This window comes from Bubalus bubalis, chromosome 12, assembly GCF_019923935.1.
Source record: "Bubalus bubalis isolate 160015118507 breed Murrah chromosome 12, NDDB_SH_1, whole genome shotgun sequence".
NCBI classification, from domain to species: Eukaryota; Metazoa; Chordata; class Mammalia; order Artiodactyla; family Bovidae; genus Bubalus; species Bubalus bubalis.
The window spans coordinates 85,532-110,224 of record NC_059168.1 but is presented as its reverse complement, the minus strand read 5'-3'; the positions used below and the strand labels follow the sequence as shown (position 1 = coordinate 110,224).

Sequence of the window (24,693 nt, the reverse complement as noted above, 5' to 3'; positions counted from 1 at the left end):
CTGGAAAATCCTATGGACGGAGGAGCCTCGTAGGCTGCAGTCCATGGGGTCGCTAAGAGTTGGATACGACTGAGCGATTTCACTTTCACTTTTCACTTTCATGCGTTGGAGAAGGAAATGGCAACCCACTCCAGTGTTCTTGCCTGGAGAATCCCAGGAACGGGGGAGCCTGGTGGGCTGCCATCTATGCGGTCGCACAGAGTCAGACACGACTGAAGTGACTTAGCAGCAGTGTGGCTAGAGAAATTTTGAGCAAGGGTCGTCGTGCATGCGTGCTGAATTGGTCGTGTCCAGCTCTTTGCAACCGCTTGGACTGTAGCCTACCAGGCTCCTCTGTCCATGGGATTCTCCAGGCAAGAATACTAGAGTGAGTTGCCATGCCCTCCTCCAGGGGATCTTCCTGACCCAGGGGTCGAACCTGGGTCTCCTGCCTTGCAGGCAGATTCTTTACCACTGAGCCACTAGGGAAGTCCTTGAACATGCTAATAAGAGACAAAGCTAGATGGGCAAAAGGGCAGTTGTGTGGGGCCTTGTAAGCCATTGTAAGAAACTTAGACATTCCTCTAAATAGTTTGGGGACCACTAGAGGATTTGAGGAGCCTGGTCGGCTGCAGTCCATGGGGTCGCTAAGAGGTGGACAGGACTGAGCGACTTCACTTTCACTTTTCACTTTCATGCATTGGAGAAGGAAATGGCAACCCACTCCAGTGTTCTTGCCTGGAGAATCCCAGGGACGGGGGAGCCTGGTGGGCTGCCGTCTGTGGGGTTGCATAAGTCGGACACGACTGAAGCGACTTAGCAGCAGCAGCAGAGGATTTGAGCAGAGAGGGGCAGGGTAATAATGTGGTAAAAGAGTGGTTAAAAAAAAAAAAAAAAAGGTGCTGCAGTGACACCAGGGAGGTGAAAATGGTTGGATTTTGGTATGGTTTGGAGGTAGAACCAATAGGATTTGCTGATGGATGGATGTGTAGCATGAAAGAAGAAAGAAGGCAAAGCTACTGTGAAAATGTGGAAATGCAGGAATTGGGCAATGAAGACCTGATCAAAATAATTGGCAATGAGAAAGCAGACAAAAGGCAACATTCATGAGATTATTTCTTAGAGTTAACAGAACTGGAGATAAATTCCATTAGGCTTGACTCTTGTTCTCCAACCCTGCATAGTCCTGTCACTCATACTTGGCACACGAGGTCTGCTTTCCTCATTTGGTAAGCTGCCTGGCCACTTAAGAGATTTGAGTTTGTGACCTCTTGTTACGCAGTGAAGTGTTCACCAGAAAAGACTGGTGATCTAACTACCACAAAACTTAAGAGATGGGTGCCTTTGAATTTGCCAGGTCAGTCCTTCAGTCTGGGGCTGCCAGAATATTCTTTTGTGCATAGATGCCCCTGGAGGTGTTTAACACCGTGGCCCAGGTTTAGGTTTTCAGATTCAGAAATCGATCAGTCTCAGAGCAGATTAGACGTGGGGATGTTAATTCATGCTCAAAAATATTAACAGTGGCTAGCATTTATTTCGGAGAAGGCAATGGCACCCCACTCCAGTACTGTTGCCTGGAAAATCCCATGGATGGAGGAGCCTGGAAGGCTGCAGTCCATGGGGTCGCTAAGGGTCGGACATGACTGAGCGACTTCACTTTCACTTTTCACTTTCATGCGTTGAAGAAGGAAATGGCAACCCACTCCAGTGTTCTTGCCTGGAGAATCCCAGGGACGGGGGAGCCTGGTGGGCTGCCGTCTATGGGGTCGCAGAGAGTCGGACACGACTGAAGCGAATTAGCAGCAGCAGCATTTATTTGGTGCTTACTGTGTGACAGGTTCTGTTCTGTGTGCTTTTCATGAATTTAATCTTCACAACAACCATGGGGAGTAGTCCCTCTTTTTACAAATGAGGAAACAGATAACAAGAGATTAGTAAATATCCAAAATAAGCAGAGTAAATCACTGGGAGCGCAAATAATTTGACTCCAGAGTCTACAGTTTTTGTGGTTGAGTAGACATCTTCATCACAAGAAAATATGTATATATATAAAAGAATGCCAGTTAGCTATTAGATAAAAGGAGTCCCAAGTTAATCATTAAAATTACAAAACTACATAAAAATAACAATCTGTTTATGAAAGTGTTACAAAAATAAAAAGCCTAGATTTAGAACTCATGATACTCAATATTATACATATATTGCTGTTCATAATGAACACTGATTTGGACCATATAGACAGAACAGATATTCGTGTCTTCATTTTATAATTTAGGAAACAGATTTAGAGGATACAGAACTTGGCCATGGTGACTGAGCAGCTGCCTGAGAAACACAGCCTGTCTCATAGCTTTCAGTTCACTACTCTGTGTTGCCTCCATTTTCTTATAAAGTTAGGAAATCTGATATCAGATACTGGGTTGGGTTTGGGACAACTGAAAGGGTTTTGTTTTGAAGTATTACTTGATCATGGATAATTTTCATCTGAGTTCATTATAAATTTATCTTACATGACTAAGGGTTTTTCTATGTTTTAAAAATGAAATTTATAAAGAATACTGTTTTTTCACATTATTTTTAAAGAGGTTATGAAATGAGTTAAATGAACTAACTTAAATCTACACATTTTTAACTATAGAAAACACAAGTTTCAAACTGTTACGGGCATTCATTGAAGATTCGGGAATTAATTGAAGATTCATAAGAGGTCAGAAGAACCAACACCTCTTTGCTTGAATACTGGCAGCTGACAGTAAAATGTTAGATTGCTGGTGCTTGTGTCTGGGGTTAAGTTCTTTATAACCTCTGTGCCCTATAAAGGAGGTTGCGGGTTGATTTCTGTACTCTTGGAATACTTGGGAATCTGTTTTAAAATTATGTTTTGTGCAAGCAAATGAAAAGTAAAATAATGCATGTAAGTTAGAAATACCTACATATTTGACAGTATAAATGCAGATACACACATTATTTTTTTTTTCTGTTGCTAAATGTCCAAGTGCGAAAACCAGTATTTGACTAAAGCTAGGGCTGAAGCCATAGATTAAACTTTTGGAATATGTGGATAAATCTGAAATATTGTCCCTCAAATTATTATAATTTGTTATTAGACATTTTGGTGATCTCTCTCTTAAAATAGGACACGAGAGTACAGTAACAATCATTTTAAGCACTGCCTGCTGTTAGGTTGCTCCTGTGACTGCTGTTGCAATGCACACGATAGTGAAGGAGGATCATTTCCCACTGAGGTTAGTGGAATACAATGTAGTTGAGGGAACTTTTTTTTCCTCTAACATTTTCATATATATATATTTAATTATCTGGGGCAAACATGATTGATTATGCTGAATATAACTGGAGTTTTTTCTCCTCATGAAATTCAGTTCAGTTCAGTCACTCAGTTGTGTCCAACTCTTTGCAAGCCCACGAATCACAGCACACCAGGCCTCCCTGTCCATCACCAACTCCCGGAGTTCACTCAAACTCATGTCCATTGAGTTGGTGATGCCATCCAGCCATCTCATCCTCTTCATCCCCTTCTCCTCCTGCCTTCAATTTTTCCCAGCATCAGGGTCTTTTCGAATGAGTCACTTCTTCACATCAGGTGGCCAAAGTATTGGAGTTTCAGATTCAGCATCAGTCCTCCCAATGAATATTCAGGACTGATTTCCTTTAGGATGGACTGCTTGGATCTCCTTGCGGTCCAAGGGACTCTCCAGTCTTATCCAATACCACAGTTTAAAAACATCAATTCTTTGGCATTCAGCTTTCTTTATAGTCCAACTCTCACATCCATACATGATTACTGGAAAAACCACAGCTTTGACTAGATGGAAATTTGTTGGCAAAGTAATGCCTTTGCTTTTTAATAAGCTGTCTACGTTGGTCATAACTTTTCTTCCAAGGAGCAAGCATCTTTTAATTTCATGGCTGCAGTCACTCACCATCTGCAGTGATTTTGGAGCCCAAAAACATAAAGTCTGTCACTATTACCATTGTTTTCCCATCTCTGCCACGAAGTGATGGGACCAGATGCCATGATCTTAGTTTTCTGAATATTGAGTTTTAGCAAACATTTTACTCTCCTCTTTCACTTTCATCAAGAGGCTCTTTAGTTCTTCTTTGCTTTCTGCCATAAGGGTGGTGTCATCTGCATATTTGACTTTACTGATATTTCTCACAGCCATCTTGATTCCAGCTTGTGCTTCATCCAGCCCAGCGTTTCTCATGATGTACTCTGCATATAAGTTAAATAAGCAGGGTGACAATATACAGCCTTGATGTACTCCTTTCCCAATTTGGAACCAGTCTGTTCCATGTCCAGTTCTAACTGTTGCTTCTTGACCTGCATGCAGATTTCTCAGAAGGTGGGTCAGGTAGTCTGGTATTCCCATCTCTTTAAGAATTTTCCACAGTTTGTTGTGATCCACACAGTCAAAGGCTTTGGTGTAGTCAATAAAGCAGAAGTAGATGTTTTTCTGGAACTCTCTTGCTTTTTCAATGATCCAGCGGATGTTGGCAATTTGATCTCTGGTTCCTTTGCCTTTTCTAAATCTAGCTTAAACATTTGGAAGTTCACGGTTCATGAACTGCTGAAGCCTGGCTTGGACAATTTTGAGCATTACTTTGCTAGCGTATGAGATGAGTGCAATTGTGTGGTAGTTTGAGCATTCTTTGGCATTGCCTTTCTTTGGGATTGGAATGAAAACTGACATTTTCTAGTCCTGTGGCCATTGCTGAGTTTTCCAAATTTGCTGGCATATTGAGTGCAGCACTTTGACAGCATTATCTTTTAGGATTTGAAAAAGCTCAATTGGAATTCCATCACCTCCACTAGCTTTGTTCATTGTGATGCTTCTTAAGGCCCACTTGATTTCACACTCCAGGATGTCTGGCTCTAGGTGAGTGATCACACAATCGTGATTATCTGGGTCATGAAGATTTTTTTTTTTTTGTATAATTCTTCTGTGTATTCTTGCCACCTCTTCTTAATATCTTCTTCTGTTAAGTCTGTACAATTTGTGTCCTTTATTGTGCCCATCTTTGCATGAAAAATTTCCTTGGTATCTGATTTTCTTGAAGAGATCTCTAGTCTTTCCCATTCTATTGTTTTCCTCTATTTCTTTGCATTGATCACTGAGGAAGGCTTTCCTCATTGAGCACTGGAAAAGATCTATACAGTCAGCAAAAACAAGACTGGGAACGGACTGTGGCTCAGATTATGAACTCCTTATTGCCAAATTCAGACTTAAATTGAAGAAAGTAGGGAAAACCACTACACCATTCAGGTATGACCTAAATCAAATCCCTTATGATTATACAGTGGAAGTGACAAATAGATTCAAGGGATTAGATATGATAGACAGAGTGGCTGAAGAACTATGGATTGAGGTTCGTGACACTGTACAGGAGGCAGTGATCAAGACCATGCCCAAGAAAAAGAAATGCAAAAAGGCAAAATGGTTGTCTGAGGAGGCCTTACAAACAGCTATGAAAAGAAGAGAAACTAAAAGCAAAGGAGAAAAAGAAAGATACACCCATCTGAATGAAGAGTTCCAAAGAATAGCAAGGAGAGATAAGAAAAATTTCTTCAGGCAAAGCCTAATTTTGGATCAAAGAAAAGTCTGATCCCACCACACTCACCAAATCCCAGAGCCCTGGTACCTCATACTATAGTTAATCTGGTTATCAATCAATTTGGGATATTGGACAATTACATAGCAGATATCCTTTTTGGATATTATTGGGTCATAGGCAATTTTACCTGGCTCGTCTTACAGATTCATCCAAAAAGATTTCTTCAATTTTTTGTTTTGACATGATGCTGAGAAAATTGTTTTCTGGCTTTCAGATTCTAAGGGTATTTTATTTGCTGAGATTTGTTTCTGTTGAATGTCTAGCTTCTCCGATCTACAACAGAGAAAGGATAAACTGAAAGGGAATGAAAGTATGTGAATTTTAGCTTAGTGAAGTAGCCGAGATAGGAAATGACATATAAAAAAATTTTAGGGAGAGGCCTAGTGGTTAGGATTCTAGGCTTTCTAGGTTAGGAACCCAGGCCACGGGCCTGGGTTCAATCCCTGGTTGGGGAACTGAGATACTGGAAGTTGCGAGACAGGGCCAAAAAAAAAAAAAAAAAAAGGGAATTTAAAAAGTGCAGTCCAAAAAGAAATATGACAAGCTAATTCAGTTTTAATGATGTAATAGTCTCTGCTCATGGCATAAAGGATGTTTGAGGAGTGGTGTGTTTTTCTCTCAGGATATTAGGTAAACAAGCTTAAGGATGGATTAAAAATTTTAATTTCATAAGTTAATACACTGCAGTACCTTTTCTGGTGGGCATTGGATGTGAGCAGGGAATTAAGGATTAACAAAGATTTTATAGGAAACCAAATTTGTGAATTTTTTTGAAGGAACCTTTTTTTTCTTTTTTTTTTTTTTTACGAAACTCTTAAAAAAATGCGTGGCATGCCTTCCTGTCTTACCCTATAGACTTACTGATTTAACCTTTTTTTGGTTGCTTAGCATGAACATGTGTTGATGTCATTATCTCTTTGAATACTAGGTATTCTACTCCATCTTGCATCTTGTTGAATTCAGGAGACTTTGGAAATTCGGAAGCTTTCACACAGACTGTTGTTGCTACCTGTTGCTTAATGATAGGATAAGTATTATAGAAATACCCTCAGGAACAGACTTCAAACTTGGTCTAGCTTAGATTCCTTTCCCCTTTTACTTGTTTTGGATAATGTTTCATTGTTATTCTCAGAAGGAAAATAAAAGAAATTTCCCCTTAGAATCCATGCTCCAGGGATTTATAACCCTTCCCAATTTGTGTAGAAGTTCCTGTAGTCTTGTTGTAGCCACACGTTCCGGGAAACAAACTCACTCAGAAGGACAATGCAGATAGTGGAGTGCAGTTTATTACACCGGCGGGCCCAAGGCGGTCTCCTCTTAGCCAAGGACCCTGACCAGTTTCTGTGAAAACATTATATACCCTAAGTGTACATGCCCAAACCCACCTCCCCAAATTCCCTGAAACTAGTCTGAACAAAGGAAGAGAAAGATACAATCAAAGTCAACTGGTGATTCTTATGCCTTAAACCTGGGTAGTTAACAGTGGACAATTATCAACAGGTATGTGGTCCTTCCCCAATAAGCATAATAGACCCAATAAGCATAATAGAAAGTATGATTCTATTCGGTCACCCAGATAATTAGGGTATTCTTTTAGGTGATGGAGAGCCCTGGGGCTCTTCCTTGCAGGGGCCTGGTTTTCCAGTTGGTATGTGGTTTCCATAGATACTGGGCATACAGCGCAAAGTCCGCAGATCAGCCCAAGATGGAGTCCTGCTTTCAACATAGAGCCTATTCTGTTTCCTCCTTCAGTCTAGCATACCCATTTTATTCACATGCCTGTATTTCAAGTAGATCACAGAAGAAATGGAACTTTTGTTGAGGGCTGTCTAGTAGGTACAATGCTAAGTTATTCAGTTCAGTTCAGTCGCTCAGTCGTGTCCGACTCCTTGCGACCCCATGAATCGCAGCACGCTAGGCCCCCCTGTCCATCACTATCTCCCGGAGTCTACTCAAACCCATGTCCATCGAGTCGGTGATGCCATCTAGCCATCTCATCCTCTGTCGTCCCCTTCTCCTCCTGCCCCCAATCCCTTCCAGCATCAGGGTCTTTTCCAATGAGTCAACTCTTCATATGAGGTGGCCCAAGTACTGGAGTTTCAGCTTTAGCATCAGTCCTTCCAATGAACACCCAGGGCTGATCTCCTTTAGGATGGATTGGTTGGACCTTCTTGCAGTCCAAGGGACTCTCAAGAGTCTTCTCCAACACCAAAGTTCAAAAGCATCAATTATTTGGCCCTCAGCTTTCTTCACAGTCCAGCTCTCACATCCATACATGACCACTGGAAAAACCATAGCCTTGACGAGACAGACCTTTGTTGGCAAAGTAATGTCTCTGCTTTTGGATATGCTATCTAGGTTGGTCATAACTTTCCTTCCAAGAAGTAAGCATCTTTTAATTTCATGGCTGCAATCACCATCTGCAGTGATTTTGGAGCCCCCCCAAAATAAAGTCTGCCACTGTTTCCACTGTTTCCCTGTCTATTTGCCATGAAGTGATGGCACCAGATGCCATGATCTTTATTTTCTGAATGTTGAGCTTTAAGCCAACTTTATCACTCTCCTCTTTCACTTTCATCAAGAGGCTCTTTAGTTCTTCTTTGCTTTCTGCCATAAGGGTGGTGTCATCTGCATATCTGAGGTTATTGATATTTCTCCCGGCAATCTTGATTCCAGCTTGTGTTTCTTCCAGCCCAGCGCTTCTCATGATGTACTCTGCATATAAGTTAAATAAGCAGGGTGACAGTATACAGCCTTGACGTACTCTTTTTCCTATTTGGAACCAGTCCATTGCTCCATGTCCAGTTCTAGCTGTTGCTTCCTGACCTGCATATAGGTTTCTCAAGAGGCAGGTCGGGAGGTCTGGTATTCCCATCTCTTTCAGAATTTCCACAGTTTATTGTGATCCACACAGTCAAAGGCTTTGGCATAGTCAATAAGGCAGAAATAGATGTTTTTCTGGAACTTTTGCTTTTTTGATGGTCCAGCGGATGTTGGCAATTTGATCTCTGGTTCCTCTGCCTTTTCTAAAACCAGCTTGAACATCTGGAAGTCCACAATTCACGTACTGCTGAAGTCTGGCTTGGAGAATTTTGAGCATTACTAGCGTGCAAGATGAGTGCAGTTGTGCGGTAGTTTGAGCATTCTTTGAGATTGCCTTTCTTTGGGGTTGGAATGAAAACTGACCTTTTCCAGTCCTGTGGCCACTGCTGAATTTTCCAAATTTTCTGGCATATTGAGTGCAGCACTTTCACAGCATCATCTTTCAGGATTTGAAATAGCTCAGCTGGAATTCCATCACCTCCACTAGCTAACTTTATCTCATTTAATCCTTAACTCTGGTGGTAAATTGATTAATCCCTTTTTGTAGATGATGTTCAGTCACTCAGTGGTGTCTAATTTTTGTGACCCCATGGATTGCAGTATGCTAGGCTTCCCTGTCCTTCAGTATCTCTCGGAGTTTGCTTGAACTCAGGTCCTTTGAGTCAATGATGAGGAAATGAATATTAGGGGTTGAGATAATTTGTTCAAGTTCATATACCTAGTGTATAACTGAGAAGCAGAACTTGAACCCACATCCTTCTGGCTTTAGAGCTTTTCTTCTACACTACTATGATTTTTTGTTTGTTTGTTTAAGTATTTGGTTGTAAAATGACACAAATTTAAAGCATTAAATTATCATTTTAAGAAGTCTGTTGTTGGTTATTTTTCTTGTTTAACACTCCTAATTTAATTTCCAGGTTCAGGTGATCTCACTTTGCCAGAGTCCTGGGTTCTCTTTAAATAAGAAAGGTTTTTGTTTGTTTGATTTTGGTTTGGGTCAAAGCCAACTACCTTAAGTATTTCATGTTCATTTCTGGATGTTTGTGTTGGGCCCCTTCTTGTTTTAATTGAATGTGGAAACTTGGTAATAACATAGCAATTTTCATTTTTTCCAGCATTCCTCTCTTTTCTTCCCCTCTTTTGACTTTGATGTAGAGAATTTCACTTAGTAGGCTGTTACCTGAACTGCACCACCTTTAACAACTTGCTGAGGACCCTGAAAAGAAATAGGGAGACCATTTTCCAGCGCTCATGATTTGATCAAGTCTTTTTACCTCTTTTTAAAAATCTTTTCAATAAATTTGCTTTTTTACTGTTACCTTTAGAGCACTTAAAAACATGGTATTCAATAAAAAGGAAACCCTATAGCATTTCATAACTCCAAGCTCTGTTTTGTCACTCCAACTGGTATAACATGTTTCCTGACAAATGTTAAAATAATGCCTGTGGAATTGAAGCAACTCATGTTTACTGGTTTTTTAGTTAATTTTTATTGGAATATAACACATTTACTTTTACATGTCAGAAATGCAACTTCTGGACCTCAATAGTTTCTCTGTATCGTATCTTAAAACACCACCTAAATCATGAAGTTTCTTTTTCCTAAAATTTAGTATGAACATTTTCAAACTTACAAATATGTTGAAAGAATTTTACAGTAAACACCTTCATATGCTATGCACCATTTGTAGCTATTAGAGCAGCAAAGTTAAGAAAGATATTAACTGGGGTATTATCTGGAAATCAGATGGCTTAGACTGGATTCTAGCTCTGTCATTTGTTGGGCTGGCCAAAAAGCTCCTTCGGTTTTTAAGTAAAATAAAAGACACATTTTTCATTTTCACCAAGAACTTTATTGTACAACGTATTCACCGTTTTGTTCCACTGTGCTGTGCAGTGCTTAGTCACTCAGTCATGTCCAACTCTTTGCAACCTGGTGGACCATAGCCCACGGCTCTTCTGTCCATGGAATTTTCCAGGTAAGAATACTGAAGTGGGTTGTCACTTGCACCTCCAGAGAATCTTCCCAACCCAGGGATCAAACCTACGCCTCTTGCATCTTGTGGGTTGGCAGGCATATTCTTTACACTGTGCCACTTGGGAGTCCTTGTCATTTTCCAGGTGACTTCATAATTCCATCTTCCCAAAAGTTTTTAATTTCTTGAGCAAAGAACTGTTCCAGGTGCCTTTTATAGTCAGGGTATTGAAATTTTTTCCATTAAGAGAATTTTGTAAAGACAAAAATAAATGGAAATTCGAAGGTGCAATGTCTGGTAAATGTGGCTGATGAATCAGAACTTCCCAGCCAAGCTGTAACAGTTTTTGCCTGGTCATCAAAGAAATATGGTCTTGCGGTATCCTGATGGAAGATTTTGCATTTTCTGTTGACTAATTCTGGATACTTCATGCCGAATGCTGCTTTCAGTTGGTCAAATTGGAAGCAGTACTTTTTGGAATGAATCATTTGTTTTCTGGAAGGAGCTCATAATAGAGGGCTCCCAATCCTACCATATATACACCATCATCGTCTTTGAATGAAGGCTGGCCTTTGATGTGGTTGGTAGTAGTTTATTTTGCTTGCCCCATGATCTCTTGTGTTCCATATTGTTGTACAGTATCCACTTGTCATCGCCCATCACAATTTGTTTTAAAAATGGAATGTTTTCATTATGTTTAAGTAGAGAATCACAAATAGAAATACAGTCAAAAAGGTGTTGTTTGTTTAACTTATGTGAAACTCAAATATCAAAGTGATTAGCATAACTTAGCTGATACAAATGATTTTCAATACTTGATTTGGATATTTTCAGTATGTAAATTTATCTTCTGCATGGTATAACATTGATTGTTCTCGGTTAATATCTTTTTTTTTTTTTTTTTGCTTTTTTTTAAATTTTATTTTATTTTTAAACTTTACATAATTGTATTAGTTTTGCCAAATATCAAAATGAATCCGCCACAGGTATACATGTGTTCCCCATCCTGAACCCTCCTCCCTCCTCCCTCCCCATTCGGTTAATATCTTGATTTGATCACCATCAACTTCAACTGGTCTACTTGACCATGAAACATTGTCCAGCAAGAAATCTCTAGCACGAAACTTAGTAAACCACTTTTGGACATGTTCACTCAGTCACAGCACCTTCTCCGTCCACTGCACAAATCTTTTTGTGTGTGTTTCACTTGCATTTTTACTTTTCTTAAAATAATAAAGCATAGTATGCCAAAAATGCTGCTTTTTTCCTTCCATATTGAAATGGCTACACAAAAATTCACCGGTGTTGATTTGTTTTTCAGTGCATGCTGATATGTCACCTGTCACAATGCAGTCTAGGGGAATTGTTTCTAATGAAGTTAATGACAACTCAGCATTACTAGAGCCGTCATACCGAAAAAACCGAGCAAACCTTTTGGCCAACTTAATACTAACAGAGTTAGTTAAGCTCTTTGTCTCCCTTCTTCACCAGTTATATGGGGATAATAATAGTTATATTTGAACCTTGAACAAACCTGGTTTGAACTGTGTGGGTACATTTTTACTTTTTTTTTTTTCAATAATAAAGACTATGTACTATGCAAACCTAGGTTGGTTGAATCTGCAGTTATGAACCTTGAGGTTTCAAAGAACCTCTGATATAGAGGGCCAACTGTAAATTATGTGCAGAGGGTCACATCACACATTGTTAAGGGTCAACTTTATTTCATAGAGTTAACATGAAGGTGAAGTGAACTGATCCAGCATGCCTGGCAGCCTTGTAAGTGCTCAGTAATTGTTAAATATCATATTATATATGATGATATAAAATTTTTATTTTTTCCTACAAATTTGGATTGAGATGTTACTTTACTTCAGAATTAATACTAGTTTGTTATGAACACAGCTGGAATTGAAGATAGGCAAATAGTGAAATAATTAGATGATAGAAAGTGTAGACTAAAAATTGCTGAGAGATATTTTTATCTGTTAAAGTCATGTATCCATAATACTCTGATAGCCCCAAGCTTTTTAAAGGTTCTGATTCCAAGCAATATTTTGGTCTTTATGGGGAAACAGAGTTAACTTATTACAGCTAAAATGGAATCATTTACATTTTCTTTTTGATATCTAGATTTGAATGATTGCAGGACTAAAACAAACTGGTACTGTAGTAATCCTTCTTTAAAAGGTAGCCTTTTAAAGAAGGCTTTATTTGTATTTTCTATTGTTTTTGTTCTCTATTTTGATTTCTGTCCTCATATTTATTATTTTCACTCTTCTTATTTTCAGTTTTCCCCTTTTTTAGTTCTTTAGTTGAATGTAGAGTCCATTTGTTTTTGATCTTTATTATTTCCCGAAAACATATTTAAATAAAAGCATAAGTCTCCCTCTGTTGCTGCTGTTGCCATTGGCTTCTCTGAAGTCTCCCTCTAAGGACTCTTTTTCTTTGCTCAGGTTTTTTAATTTAATGACTTGGTGGTATGCTCTGTAAAATGGTAGTATGCACAGTATAAATTTATACTGGGAAGTTCACTGGTAAGTTACATTGCTTGAATTTAGATGTTTCTTTATTATGTTACTGATATATTAATTACTGCATCAGATAATTATGTCTTCTTTGAATACTTTAAGGCTTAACTGATTGGGATTATGTGCTGCTGTGATAGAGAAGATTAGCATATATTTATCCATATCCTTTACTATATTTAAGGGAAATCTTGATCCTCTTCAAAGGAATGGGCTCAGCAATAATGAGATGACATTTTAAAGGTATAATTCATGGGAATGTTTGTAGTATTCATAGAGGGTTGCCTGAAGGACAATCTATTCATTTCTCTATATGAGTAGTTTTCAGCGTTTTTTTGTTTGTTTGTTTGTTTGTTTTGTTTTGTTTTTGTTTTTTGCCTCAAGACTGTGGGAGAAAAAACATTCCCATTAGTAATAGTGAGTATACGCGAGTGTAGTGCTCTAGTGTCAGAATTCCCATATATGTTCCATTCTTCTTTTGGACTCATGCTGGATTGTCACAGTGGCATCCTGCTTTTCCTGCACCTGTTTTGTCTTTCCTCTAGATCTGTTTTTCACTCTCAATTAAATGTATATTTCAGAATAGAAATCTAGTTGTGAAGTTGCTCAGTCGTGTCTGACTCTTTGCGACCCCATGGACTGTAGGCTTCTCCGTCCATGGGATTTTCTCGGCAAGTGTACTGGAGTGGGTTGCCATTTCCTTCTCCAGAAATCTAGTTACATCACCTCCTTTCCTAGAAATACTTCCAAATGTGTTTTCATTTCTCTAGGATACACTCCAAACATGGTAAAAGTACTGCATGACCTAGTGCTATCCCATCACTCCAGTGTGATGAGCCAACTTCTGCCCTTTCCTCTATGACCCAGGGACATTGGCCTTGTCTCCCTTCCTATCTCAGTTCTACAAGGAAATGTTGTTTATCCTGTTTTCTTTGTCTGCCAGAGACCCTCCCCTACCTCTTACCTCCTAGGCTGACTCTTCCTCTCAATTCATTCACGGCTCTCTCAGGGAAAGCCTTCCAGACTTCCCTGACAGATGATTTCCTCCTATTGTGTCTACACAAGTCTACTTGTCTACAAGTTCAGTGTCTCCATGGTAGCACTTTTATCTCCTTCATGTTAATATATGGCTATTATATTTATTTGTATGATTCTTTGATGGATGTCTGGCTCCCCCATCACTAGATTGAAAACTTCATGAGAGAAGAAGAGCGTATCTTTTTTGTTTACCATTGTATCCCCAACTAGCAGTGAATAAATATGTTGAATGAATGAATGGTGCTTTTTTTTTTCTTTTTTTTTGCTAGGAGGACAAAAGATTCTTATATAGCTTTTGAGAATTGTTGCTCTAGAGTTGTGGTTCTCATCCCTGGCTTAAATCAGAACATCAGATGGTTGTGGTTGAACACTTGGACACTATTACTTTATTTCCTCATATAATTGCTTTTTCTCAGTTGAACTTTGGCAGTATGACCTTGGTTCAAATTGGGGTATACTGTAAATGATAAATGGTTGTATTGGTTGTATGGACACTATTGAGGATACTGTCCATTACATCAAGTACTGCCTGTTGTATCCAATGATATTGTCTTTGTAAGGGCTCAGAGGAGAATTTCTCTTTTTTCCCCCAAGTGTTTAAAATTCTTTTTTTATTTTTTAAAATTTATGTTTTAATTAGAACTTTATTAAAAAAGAAAAAATTAATCTGTTAATCTGCTTGCTGGTAGGAAACAAGTTCAGTGTGTCTCCATGCTGAAAGTGGAAGGGATAAAGAGGGATATAAAATGTTTATTACATGTTGGGAGGAATTCTGGGTATTAAGTTCTAATTGGTTAATTTGGGAAATGGAAGTTCTTTTGATTTTTTTTCTGCTTATGTCACAAAAGCACAGGCATTACTTTATGAAGATGTCTTAGGAGGGTTATGAAAGTATCTGTTAGGCTCAGGGGCATACAGTTTAGCTCTTCTGTATATACACGCTGGGAGCTTGGCAAAGTTTTAACAAAAATCTCCCTTTACTCCTACTCAGATAAACAGCAAGTTACATGTTTACTGCTGTGTAGGTTTTGGTCTTTGTGGGAACTCTGCCTTGGTTTAACTGAATTCCTTTGTTTTCCTTCTGTTATAAAAATTGATTTTTGTACCATTTGATGAAATAGCAGCTGTGCAGTGGCACATCTGTCTCTGGAGACAAGGCGCTGAAGGAACAGTAAGAGTAGCCATGACTGTCATAAGGAGAAACTGAAAGTCGCTTTAGAATGACAACCAGAGACGCCTTTCCTGACCAGCGGGTCAGATGATAAAACTCCCTTCTGAGTCCACTTTTGACAGCCAAGTTGTCTTTTAGTTTGAGTATAGATTGATCAACTTCCCCTATGGAATTATTCCATGAGAAGCAGGAAGTGCTAGCTATATATTATATATTTTTCTTGGCTTGCCAGGAAGAAATCCAAGGCTATGCAGTTATCTACAACCACTTGGATCAGTGACTTTAGTTTGTTGTTCTTTTAGGACTTTACGATATTATCTTCTCAGTCAATGTCAATAACACACTTTTTATTAATTTTTCTAATTATATGACCCCCTTAGTTGAAGACAGAGCCCTAATGATTCCAACTTCAAGGGAGTAACTTTTTTTTTTTTCCTGTAGGGTGGTTAGTACCCCTTCAGATCAATGTCCATTGGTCCCAGAGAAGAGTGGTCTCCTGAAGGAGATGAGAAGAAAATATCTAATTATTTCATTGCTATATATATATATTTACCTATATATGCAAGTTAGGTTACTTCCTTCTTTCTTTTTTTTTGGTCCCTCTGACATGCAAGATCTTAGTTCCCCAACTAGGAATCTATCCAGTGCTTCCTGCAGGAAGTGCAGTCTAACCTCTGGACCACCAGGGAAGTCCTGCAAGTGAGGTTTTGATGAAGTAAATATGATAAAGAGTGTTGTTGATACAGGAAATAAAGATTAGAAGGACCACATATAGTTTTAAAAACAAAAGAGCAGTTACTTATAACAAAAGTAGGAAAGGAATTCTCAGTTATCTCCGGAGTACAGATAACATATATAGAACTAAACAAAATATGCAAAGGTTGTCATATGACTATGAATGATATTAGGCTAATTAAAATATGTAATTTTGCCCATATGTTTATATAAAGTTGCATTCCTGAAGGAATTTGTATTTTGTTAGAGATGGACTAAGTTCTAAGACTAACTTGGAGAAAAAAACAAACCAAGTGAAAATTGTCATGGCTGTAGATAGTCTTTTAAAGGAATAAGCTAGTTTCTGTAAGCCAAATACATTCTAGAGGGTGTAAGAATGTATTGGGTAAAGGATAAGCATAGAAGTGATTTGAGGGCTTGTAGATAAACATTTTACCACTGGTAATTTGTAAGGAGAAACCTTTTTCTGGAACACATAAGATAAACCATCTAGTTTTTTAAATGTTTAAAACATTTTTTAAATGTTCAATGTCCAGCTTGGGACCTTAACCATTTATAAACAAACAAACAAACAAAAATCACAAAAACTCAGGTCAGGGAGCTCTTCCATGACACCAGTATAGCCAACCAGTATTTTCTCTAAGGGAAAATACCTAGTTTTTGAGGTTAGGGTAGGGATTTAGGTTAAAGCTTAATCATTAGAGGATCATACGTGAGCTCTACAGGTTGGAGGCACAGGCAAATCCCAGACTCAAGCAGGCTTTTTGTGACACCTGCTACAGCTTCAGCAAGTAAGATTCAGACGGCTTATCTCATACGCAGATGGACATGCCCGCTCAGCACGGGCTCAGCTCCTCACCTCCCTTCTCTGACAGGGTAACACTGAGACCAAAGAAGACAGAGAGGCGTCGGCAAAGTGCGTGACAGGGCACTGTGCCACGGAGGAGCAGTTTCTGTAGTGCAACTTTGCAGTTTCTTAGTCTACAGCTATTTGGTAAGAGGTGGGCAAGGTGGAAAATCTAAGCCCTCACTGAAACCAGGGAAGGTGGATGAGAAATTGCCTTACAGCAGCCTCCTTCCAAATAAGGAGGCAGGTGAGAAATAGCCTTGCAGCAGCACTTTCCTTTTCATAATGGGGAGGATCACAGGGCGGCTGCTCAGGCTTACATCAGCCTGTGATTAAGCCTTGCCTGTGTGGTCTGTGTGGAGACATGTATGGTGGTCAGGGGGGTGCTGGTGCAGAGCAGTTTCCCAGCATTATCATCCATGGTGAGGGAGGAAGTGACAGAATGAATTAGAACAAAGCAGGAAAAGTGCTACAGGCAATAGTTTTCAAGCATCTAGAATTTGTGTTCTCTTGGTTTTAGGATAAGCAGTCTACTTCTGTTGTCTACTCTGAAAAATGTCTTTTTTGTTGTGAACAGCTTATCCCAAGAAGCTGTGTTCATGAGTAATATCTTTGTAATATCATCCCTCCAGAGTACTTATATACTCTTTTATTGAGGCTTTTGTGTTTCTTCCAGAAGACTCAGTTTCTAATCTGTAGCTTGTAGCAGGATCCTTTGTGTCTGTCTCCTTATTCGCAGGAGACTTTCAGTTCAGTTCAGTTGCTCAGGCCTGTCTGACTCTTCGCAACCCCATGGACTGCAGCACACCAGGCCTCCCAGTCCATCACTAGCTCCTGGAGATTACTCAAACTCATGTCCATTGAGTTGGTGATGCCATCCAACCATCTCATCCTCTGTCATCCCCTTCTCCTTCTGCCTTCAGTCTTTCCCAGCATCAGGGTCTTTTCGAATGAGTCACTTCTTCACATCAGGTGGCCAAAATATTGGAGTTTCAGCTTTAACATCAGTCCTCCCAATGAATATTCAGGACTGATTTCCTTTAGGATGGACTGCTTGGATCTCCTTGCGGTCCAAGGGACTCTCCAGTCTTATCCAATACCACAGTTTAAAAACATCAATTCTTTGGCATTCAGCTTTCTTTATAGTCCAACTCTCACATCCATACATGATTACTGGAAAAACCACAGCTTTGACTAGATGGAAATTTGTTGGCAAAGTAATGCCTTTGCTTTTTAATAAGTTGTCTAGGTTGGTCATAACTTTTCTTCCAAGGAGCAAGCATCTTTTAATTTCATGGCTGCAGTCACCATCTGCAGTGATTTTGGAGCCCCTCAAAATAAAGTTTGTCACTGTTTGTACTGTTTCTCTATTTGCCATGAAGTGATGAGACCAGATGCCATGATCTTAGTTTTCTCAATGTTGAGTTTTAAGCCAACTTTTTCACTCTCCTCTTTCACTTTCATCAAGAGGCTCTTTAGTTCTTCTTTGCTTTCTGCCATAAGGGTGGTGTCATCTGCATATCTGAAGTTATTGATATTTCTCCCAGCAATCTTGATTCCAGCTTGTGCTTCATCCAGCCCAGCATTTCTCATGATGTACTCTGCATATAAGTTAAATAAGCAGGGTGACAGTATATAGCCTTGATATACTCCTTTCCCAATTTGGAACCAGTCTGTTCCATGTCCAGTTCTAACTGTTGCTTCCTGACCTGCATACAGGTTTCTCAGGAGACGGGTCAGGTGGTCTGGTATTCCCATCTCTTTAAGAATTTTCCACAGTTTGTTGTGATCCACACAAAGGCTTTGGCGTAGTCAATAAAGCAGAAGTAGATGTTTTTCTGGAACTCTAGCTTTTTCGATGATCCAGCGGATGTTGGCAATTTGATCTCTGGTTCCTTTGCCTTTTCTAAATCCAGCTTGAACATCTGGAATTTCATGGTTCATGTACCGTTGAAGCCTGGCTTGGACAATTTTGAGCATTTCTTTGCTAGTGTATAAGATGAGTGTTATTGTATGGTAGTTTGAACATTTTTGGCATTGCCCTTCTTTGGGATTGGAATGAAAACAGACCTTTCCAGTCCTGTGGCCATTGCTGAGTTTTCCAAATTTGCTGGCATATTGAGGGCAGCACTTTCACAGCATCATCTTTTAGGATTTGAAATAGCTGAACTGGAGAGATCTCTAGTCTTTCCCATTCTATTATTTTCCTCTATTTCTTGACATTGATCACTGAGGAAGGCCTTCTTACCTCTCCTTGCTATTCTTTGGAACTCTGCATTCAGATGGGTATATCTCTCCTTTTCTCCTTTGCCTTTAACTTCTCTTCTTTTCTCAGGTATTTGTAAGACCTCCTCGGACAACCATTTTGCCTTTTTACATTTCTTTTTCTTGGGGATGGTCTTGATCACTGCCTCTTGTACAATGTCACTAACCTCTGTCCATAGTTCTTCAGGCACTCTGTCTATCAGATCTAATTCCTTGAAACTATTTCTCACTTCCACTGTATAATCATAAGGGATTTGATTTAGCTCATATCTGAATGGTCTAGTGGTTTTCCCTACTTTCTTCCCTGCTTTCTTTAATATTTTCAGTATCTCTAGTCAGAATTCTAAATATGAATGAGTGATTTTAAGATATAAGAGGTCTTACACTTTAAGGAACTTAAGCTGGTCGAGACTGGTGGTTAAAGAAAAGATGCACACCTCTAGGTTTTATTATTTGCATTTAGAATTTTACATACAGACAGTGAAATACACAGTTCTTAATTGAATTTTTCAGACCTGATGAAACGTGTGTATGTAGTAATCACTGTACCCATCTATAGAGAATATTTTAATGTACTATACAGCTCCTTAGTAGTCTTTTTTGTTAGTTATAAACCTCCAAGAGGTAATTACTATTCTAACTTACATCACCATCGATTAGTTTTCCCTGTTCTTGAAGTGCCTATAAATGGAATCACACAGTAGTCTCTTATGTCTAGCTTCTTTTGCTTATGTCTACAGATTCATCCGGAGAAGGCAATGGCAACCCACTCCAGTACTCTTGCCTGGAAAATCCCATGGATGGAGGAGCCTGGTAGGCTGCAGTCCATGGGGTCGCTAAGAGTCCGACACGACTGAGCGACTTCACTTTTACTTTTCACTTTCATGCATTGGAGAAGGAAATGGCAACCCTCTCCAGTGTTCTTGCCTGGAGAATCCCAGGGACGACGGAGCCTGGTGGGCTGCCATCTTTGGGGTTGCACAGAGTCGGACACGACGAAAGTGACTTAGCAGCAGCAGCAGCACAGATTCATCATATTGTGTTTATTGGTACAATATTTAATTTTTTCTTTGCTTTATGGATTCCATTATATAAATAAAGCACTATTTATCCATTCACTTGTTGATGGATATTCGGGTTTACAATTTTCTACCATTATGACTAAAACTGTTAAAAACTTTCTTATACTTGTCCTTTGGTGAGTATATGCACTCATTTTTCTTAGGCTGTAAGATATTATAGTATTATAAAAGCTCAAAACTTTTTAAATTAAAATAGCCAGTATGCTGAACCTGTCTCACATAAAATTTTCACATCAACCTAAATTAGACATATACCTCTGATTTTATGATAGAAACTGGGGAAGAATAACACTGACTTCAGAATCATCTTAGGGTGATATTGTGTGCCTGTTTTAAAATGACAAGGGTTATGGATATTTTCCATTCAGTCATTCAGTAAACAGCAAGGCACTGTGCCAGAACCTAGAGATATAGCTATGAAAGACACAGTCACATACTCTGCTTCACCAAACAATAAGCAAGTCATTCATATATAATATATAGAGAGTGCAGATATAAACAACTGAGAATTGTTAGGGGAGTACTTAAGATGGAGGAGTTCCCGGTGTCTCAGCGATAAAGAATCTGCATGCAAGCAGGAGCCACAGAGAGGTGAGTTCAATTCCTAGGTTAGGAAGATCCCCTGGAGAAGGAAATGGCAATCTCCAGTATTCTTGCCTTGGAGAATTCCATGGACAGAGGAGCCTGGCAGGCTACAGTCCCTGGAGTTGCAAAGAGTCAGACACGACTGATTGAGTAACACACCCACATCTTCCATGTAGACCAGTTGATTAATTTGCAATTTAAAATGTTGTCATTGAACATTTGTGTTTCTATAACTATAAAAATGTCATAATATAAAAACCTGTACATTTTTACAGATTCAAGTTGAAGTATTTATTCTGCTTTTGTGGTTCAGGTTTTATTACTTATCTACTATTAAAATTTGTTTTCGTATTAAAGTTTACTCTTATGATGAGAACTAATATACATAGCTGTCTGTGGGCCAATAAATTAAAAATTCCTTCCAGTAGTTAGAATGTTTGCTTCCTAAAGTATTTTAATTTCTCCCTTCTGTCCTTCCTTCTTTTCTTTTTTATGGTAGCTTAGTAGTTGGTATTTGGTTGGTGCAAATGTAATTGCAGTTTCGGACTGTGAATTTCAAATCATTATAAGTAGACTCAATACATCTTTATTAAAAAGGGAACCAATACAATCAACACGTTTTTGCCAATGAGAAATGAGTTTGTTTATTCCCTTAGTATAGAAATCCATGCTTCAGCATTCAAAGAACTCTTAGAAAGCATTTTCTGCATCCTGCTGGTTGGGGGTGTTTTCCCTGCAAAAAGTCGTCTAGGTGCTTGAAGAAGTGGTAGTCAGTTGGTGAGAGGTGAGGTGAATATGGCAGATAAGGCAGAACTTCATAGCCCAATTCATTTAACTTCAGAAGTGCTGGTTGTGGGACATGCAGTCAGGTTGGGCATTGTCACTGAGAAGAACTGGGCCCATTCTGTTGACCAAGGCTGTCTGCAGGTGTTGCAGTTTTCAGTGCATCTCATTGATTTGCTGAGCATACTTCTCAGATATAATGGTTTAGCCCTGATTCATAGTGGACCACCAAACAGTGACCATCACATATTTTGGATGCAAGTTCGGCTTTGGGAAATGCTTTGGAGTTTCTTCTCAATCCAGCCATGAAACTGGTTGCTGATTGTAATATAAAATACACTTAAATGGTTTGTTGTTGCATACAATAAGAGAAGATGATACTTCAAAATGATAATTTTTTTTATTTGAGTCACCCACTTATCAAGCTTTTTCACTTTTCCAACTTACTTCAAATGCCAAATGACCATACAATGGTCTATGTTGAGTTCTTTGGCAACTTCTTGATTAGTTGTAAGAGAATCAGCTTCGATGATTGCTCTCGGTTGTTCATTGTCAACTTCCAATGGCCATGCTGTTCATCTTTGAGGGTCTCGTCTTTGCAAAACTTTTTTTTTTTTTTATTTTATTTTTAAACTTTACAAAATTGTATTAGTTTTGCCAAATATCAAAATGAATCCGCCACAGGTATACATGTGTTCCCCATCCTGAACCCTCTTCCCTCCTCCCTCCCCATACCATCCCTCTGGGTCGTCCCAGTGCACCAGCCCCAAGCATCCAGTATTGTGCATCGAACCTGGACTGGCAACTCGTTTCATACATGATATTATACATGTTTCAATGCCATTCTCCCAAATCTTCCCACCCTCTCCCTCTCCCACAGAGTACATAAGACTGTTCTATACATCAGTGTCTCTTTTGCTGTCTCGTACTCAGGGTTATTGTTACCATCTTTCTAAACTCCATATATATGCATTAGTATACTGTATTGGTGTTTTTCTTTCTGGCTTACTTCACTCTGTATAATAGGCTCCAGTTTCATCCACCTCATTAGAACTGATTCAAATGTATTCTTTTTAATGGCTGAATAATACTCCATTGTGTATATGTACCACCGCTTTCTTATCCATTCATCTGCTGATGGACATCTAGGTTGCTTCCATGTCCTGGCTATTATAAACAGTGCTGCGATGAACATTGGGGTACACGTGTCTCTTTCCCTTCTGGTTTTCTCAGTGTGTATGCCCAGCAGTGGGATTGCTGGATCATAAGGCAGTTCTATTTCCAGTTTTTTAAGGAATCTCCACACTATTCTGCATAGTGGCTGTACTAGTTTGCATTCCTACCAACAGTGTAAGAGGGTTCCCTTTTCTCCACACCCTCTCCAGCATTTATTACTTGTAGACTTTTGGATCGCAGCCATTCTGACTGGTGTGAAATGGTACCTCATAGTGGTTTTGATTTGCATTTCTCTGATAATGAGTGATGTTGAGCATCTTTTCATGTGTTTGTTAGCCATCTGTATGTCTTCTTTGGAGAAATGTCTATTTAGTTCTTTGGCCCATTTTTTGATTGGGTCATTTATTTTTCTGGAGTTGAGCTGTAGGAGTTGCTTGTATATTTTTGAGATTAGTTGTTTGTCAGTTGCTTCATTTGCTATTATTCTCTCCCATTCTGAAGGCTGTCTTTTCACCTTGCTAATAGTTTCCTTTGATGTGCAGAAGCTTTTAAGTTTAATTAGGTCCCATTTGTTTATTTTTGCTTTTATTTCCAATATTCTGGGAGGTGGGTCATAGAGGATCCTGCTGTGATGTATGTCGGAGAGTGTTTTGCCAATGTTCTCCTCTAGGAGTTTTATAGTTTCTGGTCTTACGTTTAGATATTTAATCCATTTTGAGTTTATTTTTGTGTATGGTGTTAGAAAGTGTTCTAGTTTCATTCTTTTACAAGTGGTTGACCAGATTTCCCAGCACCACTTGTTAAAGAGATTGTCTTTAATCCATTGTATATTCTTGCCTCCTTTGTCAAAGATAAGGTGTCCATATGTGTGTGGATTTATCTCTGGGCTCTCTATTTTGTTCCATTGATCTATATTTCTGTCTTTGTGCCAGTACCATACTGTCTTGATAACTGTGGCTTTGTAGTAGAGCCTGAAGTCAGGTAGATTGATTCCTCCAGTTCCATTCTTGTTTCTCAAGATAGCTTTGGCTATTCGAGGTTTTTTGTATTTCCATACAAATTGTAAAATTATTTGTTCTAGCTCTGTGAAGAATACTGTTGGTAGCTTGATAGGGATTGCATTGAATCTATAAATTGCTTTGGATAGTATACTCATTTTCACTATATTGATTCTTCCAATCCATGAACATGGTATATTTCTCCATCTATTAGTGTCCTCTTTGATTTCTTTCACCAGTGTTTTATAGTTTTCTATATATAGGTCTTTAGTTTCTTTAGGTAGATATATTCCTAAGTATTTTATTCTTTCCATTGCAAAGGTGAATGGAATTGTTTCCTTAATTTCTCTTTCTGTTTTCTCATTATTAGTGTATAGGAATGCAAGGGATTTCTGTGTGTTGATTTTATATCCTGCAACTTTACTATAGTCATTGATTAGTTCTAGTAATTTTCTGGTGGAGTCTTTAGGGTTTTCTATGTAGAGGATCATGTCATCTGCAAATAGTGAGAGTTTTACTTCTTCTTTTCCAATTTGGATTCCTTTTATTTCTTTTTCTGCTCTGATTGCTGTGGCCAAAACTTCCAAAACTATGTTGAATAGTAATGGTGAAAGTGGGCACCCTTGTCTTGTTCCTGACTTTAGAGGAAATGCTTTCAATTTTTCACCATTGAGGATAATGTTTGCTCTGGGTTTGTCATATATAGCTTTTATTATGTTGAGTTATGTTCCTTCTATTCCTGCTTTCTGGAGAGTTTTTATCGTAAATGGATGTTGAATTTTGTCAAAGGCTTTCTCTGCATCTATTGAGATAATCATATGGTTTTTATTTTTCAATTTGTTAATGTGGTGTATTACATTGATTGATTTGTGGATATTGAAGAATCCTTGCATCCCTGCAAAACTTCTTGAACCACTACTTCATGTATGTTTATTAGCAGTTCATGGTCTAAATGCATTGTTGATGTTGAGAGTTGTCTCCGCTGCTTTATGACCCATTTTAAACTAAAATAAGAAAATCACTCAAATTTGCTTTTTGTCTAACATCATTTCCGTAGTCTGAAATAAATATAA

At 38.8% G+C, this 24,693-nt stretch overlaps 1 protein-coding gene across 5 annotated transcripts in view; it reads left to right on the top strand.

Annotated features, from left to right (window-relative positions):
• Positions 1–24,693, top strand: part of ZC3H6 (zinc finger CCCH-type containing 6) — a 78,376-nt gene that overhangs the window by 6,616 nt on the left and 47,067 nt on the right. Inside the window, exon 1 of one of the 5 annotated variants that reach the window (XM_006065953.4) lies at positions 1,676–3,224. The exons of 1 other annotated variant lie outside the window; for it this stretch is intronic. In XM_006065953.4, coding sequence (XP_006066015.2) covers positions 3,187–3,224 — 38 coding nt within the window. In that variant the 5' untranslated portion in view covers positions 1,676–3,186. Of the gene's footprint in view, positions 1–1,675; positions 3,225–8,833; positions 11,870–24,693 lie in introns of those variants that run through there. 3 more of the 5 variants (XM_025260569.3, XM_044925559.2, XM_006065952.4) reach the window with 3 other exon arrangements.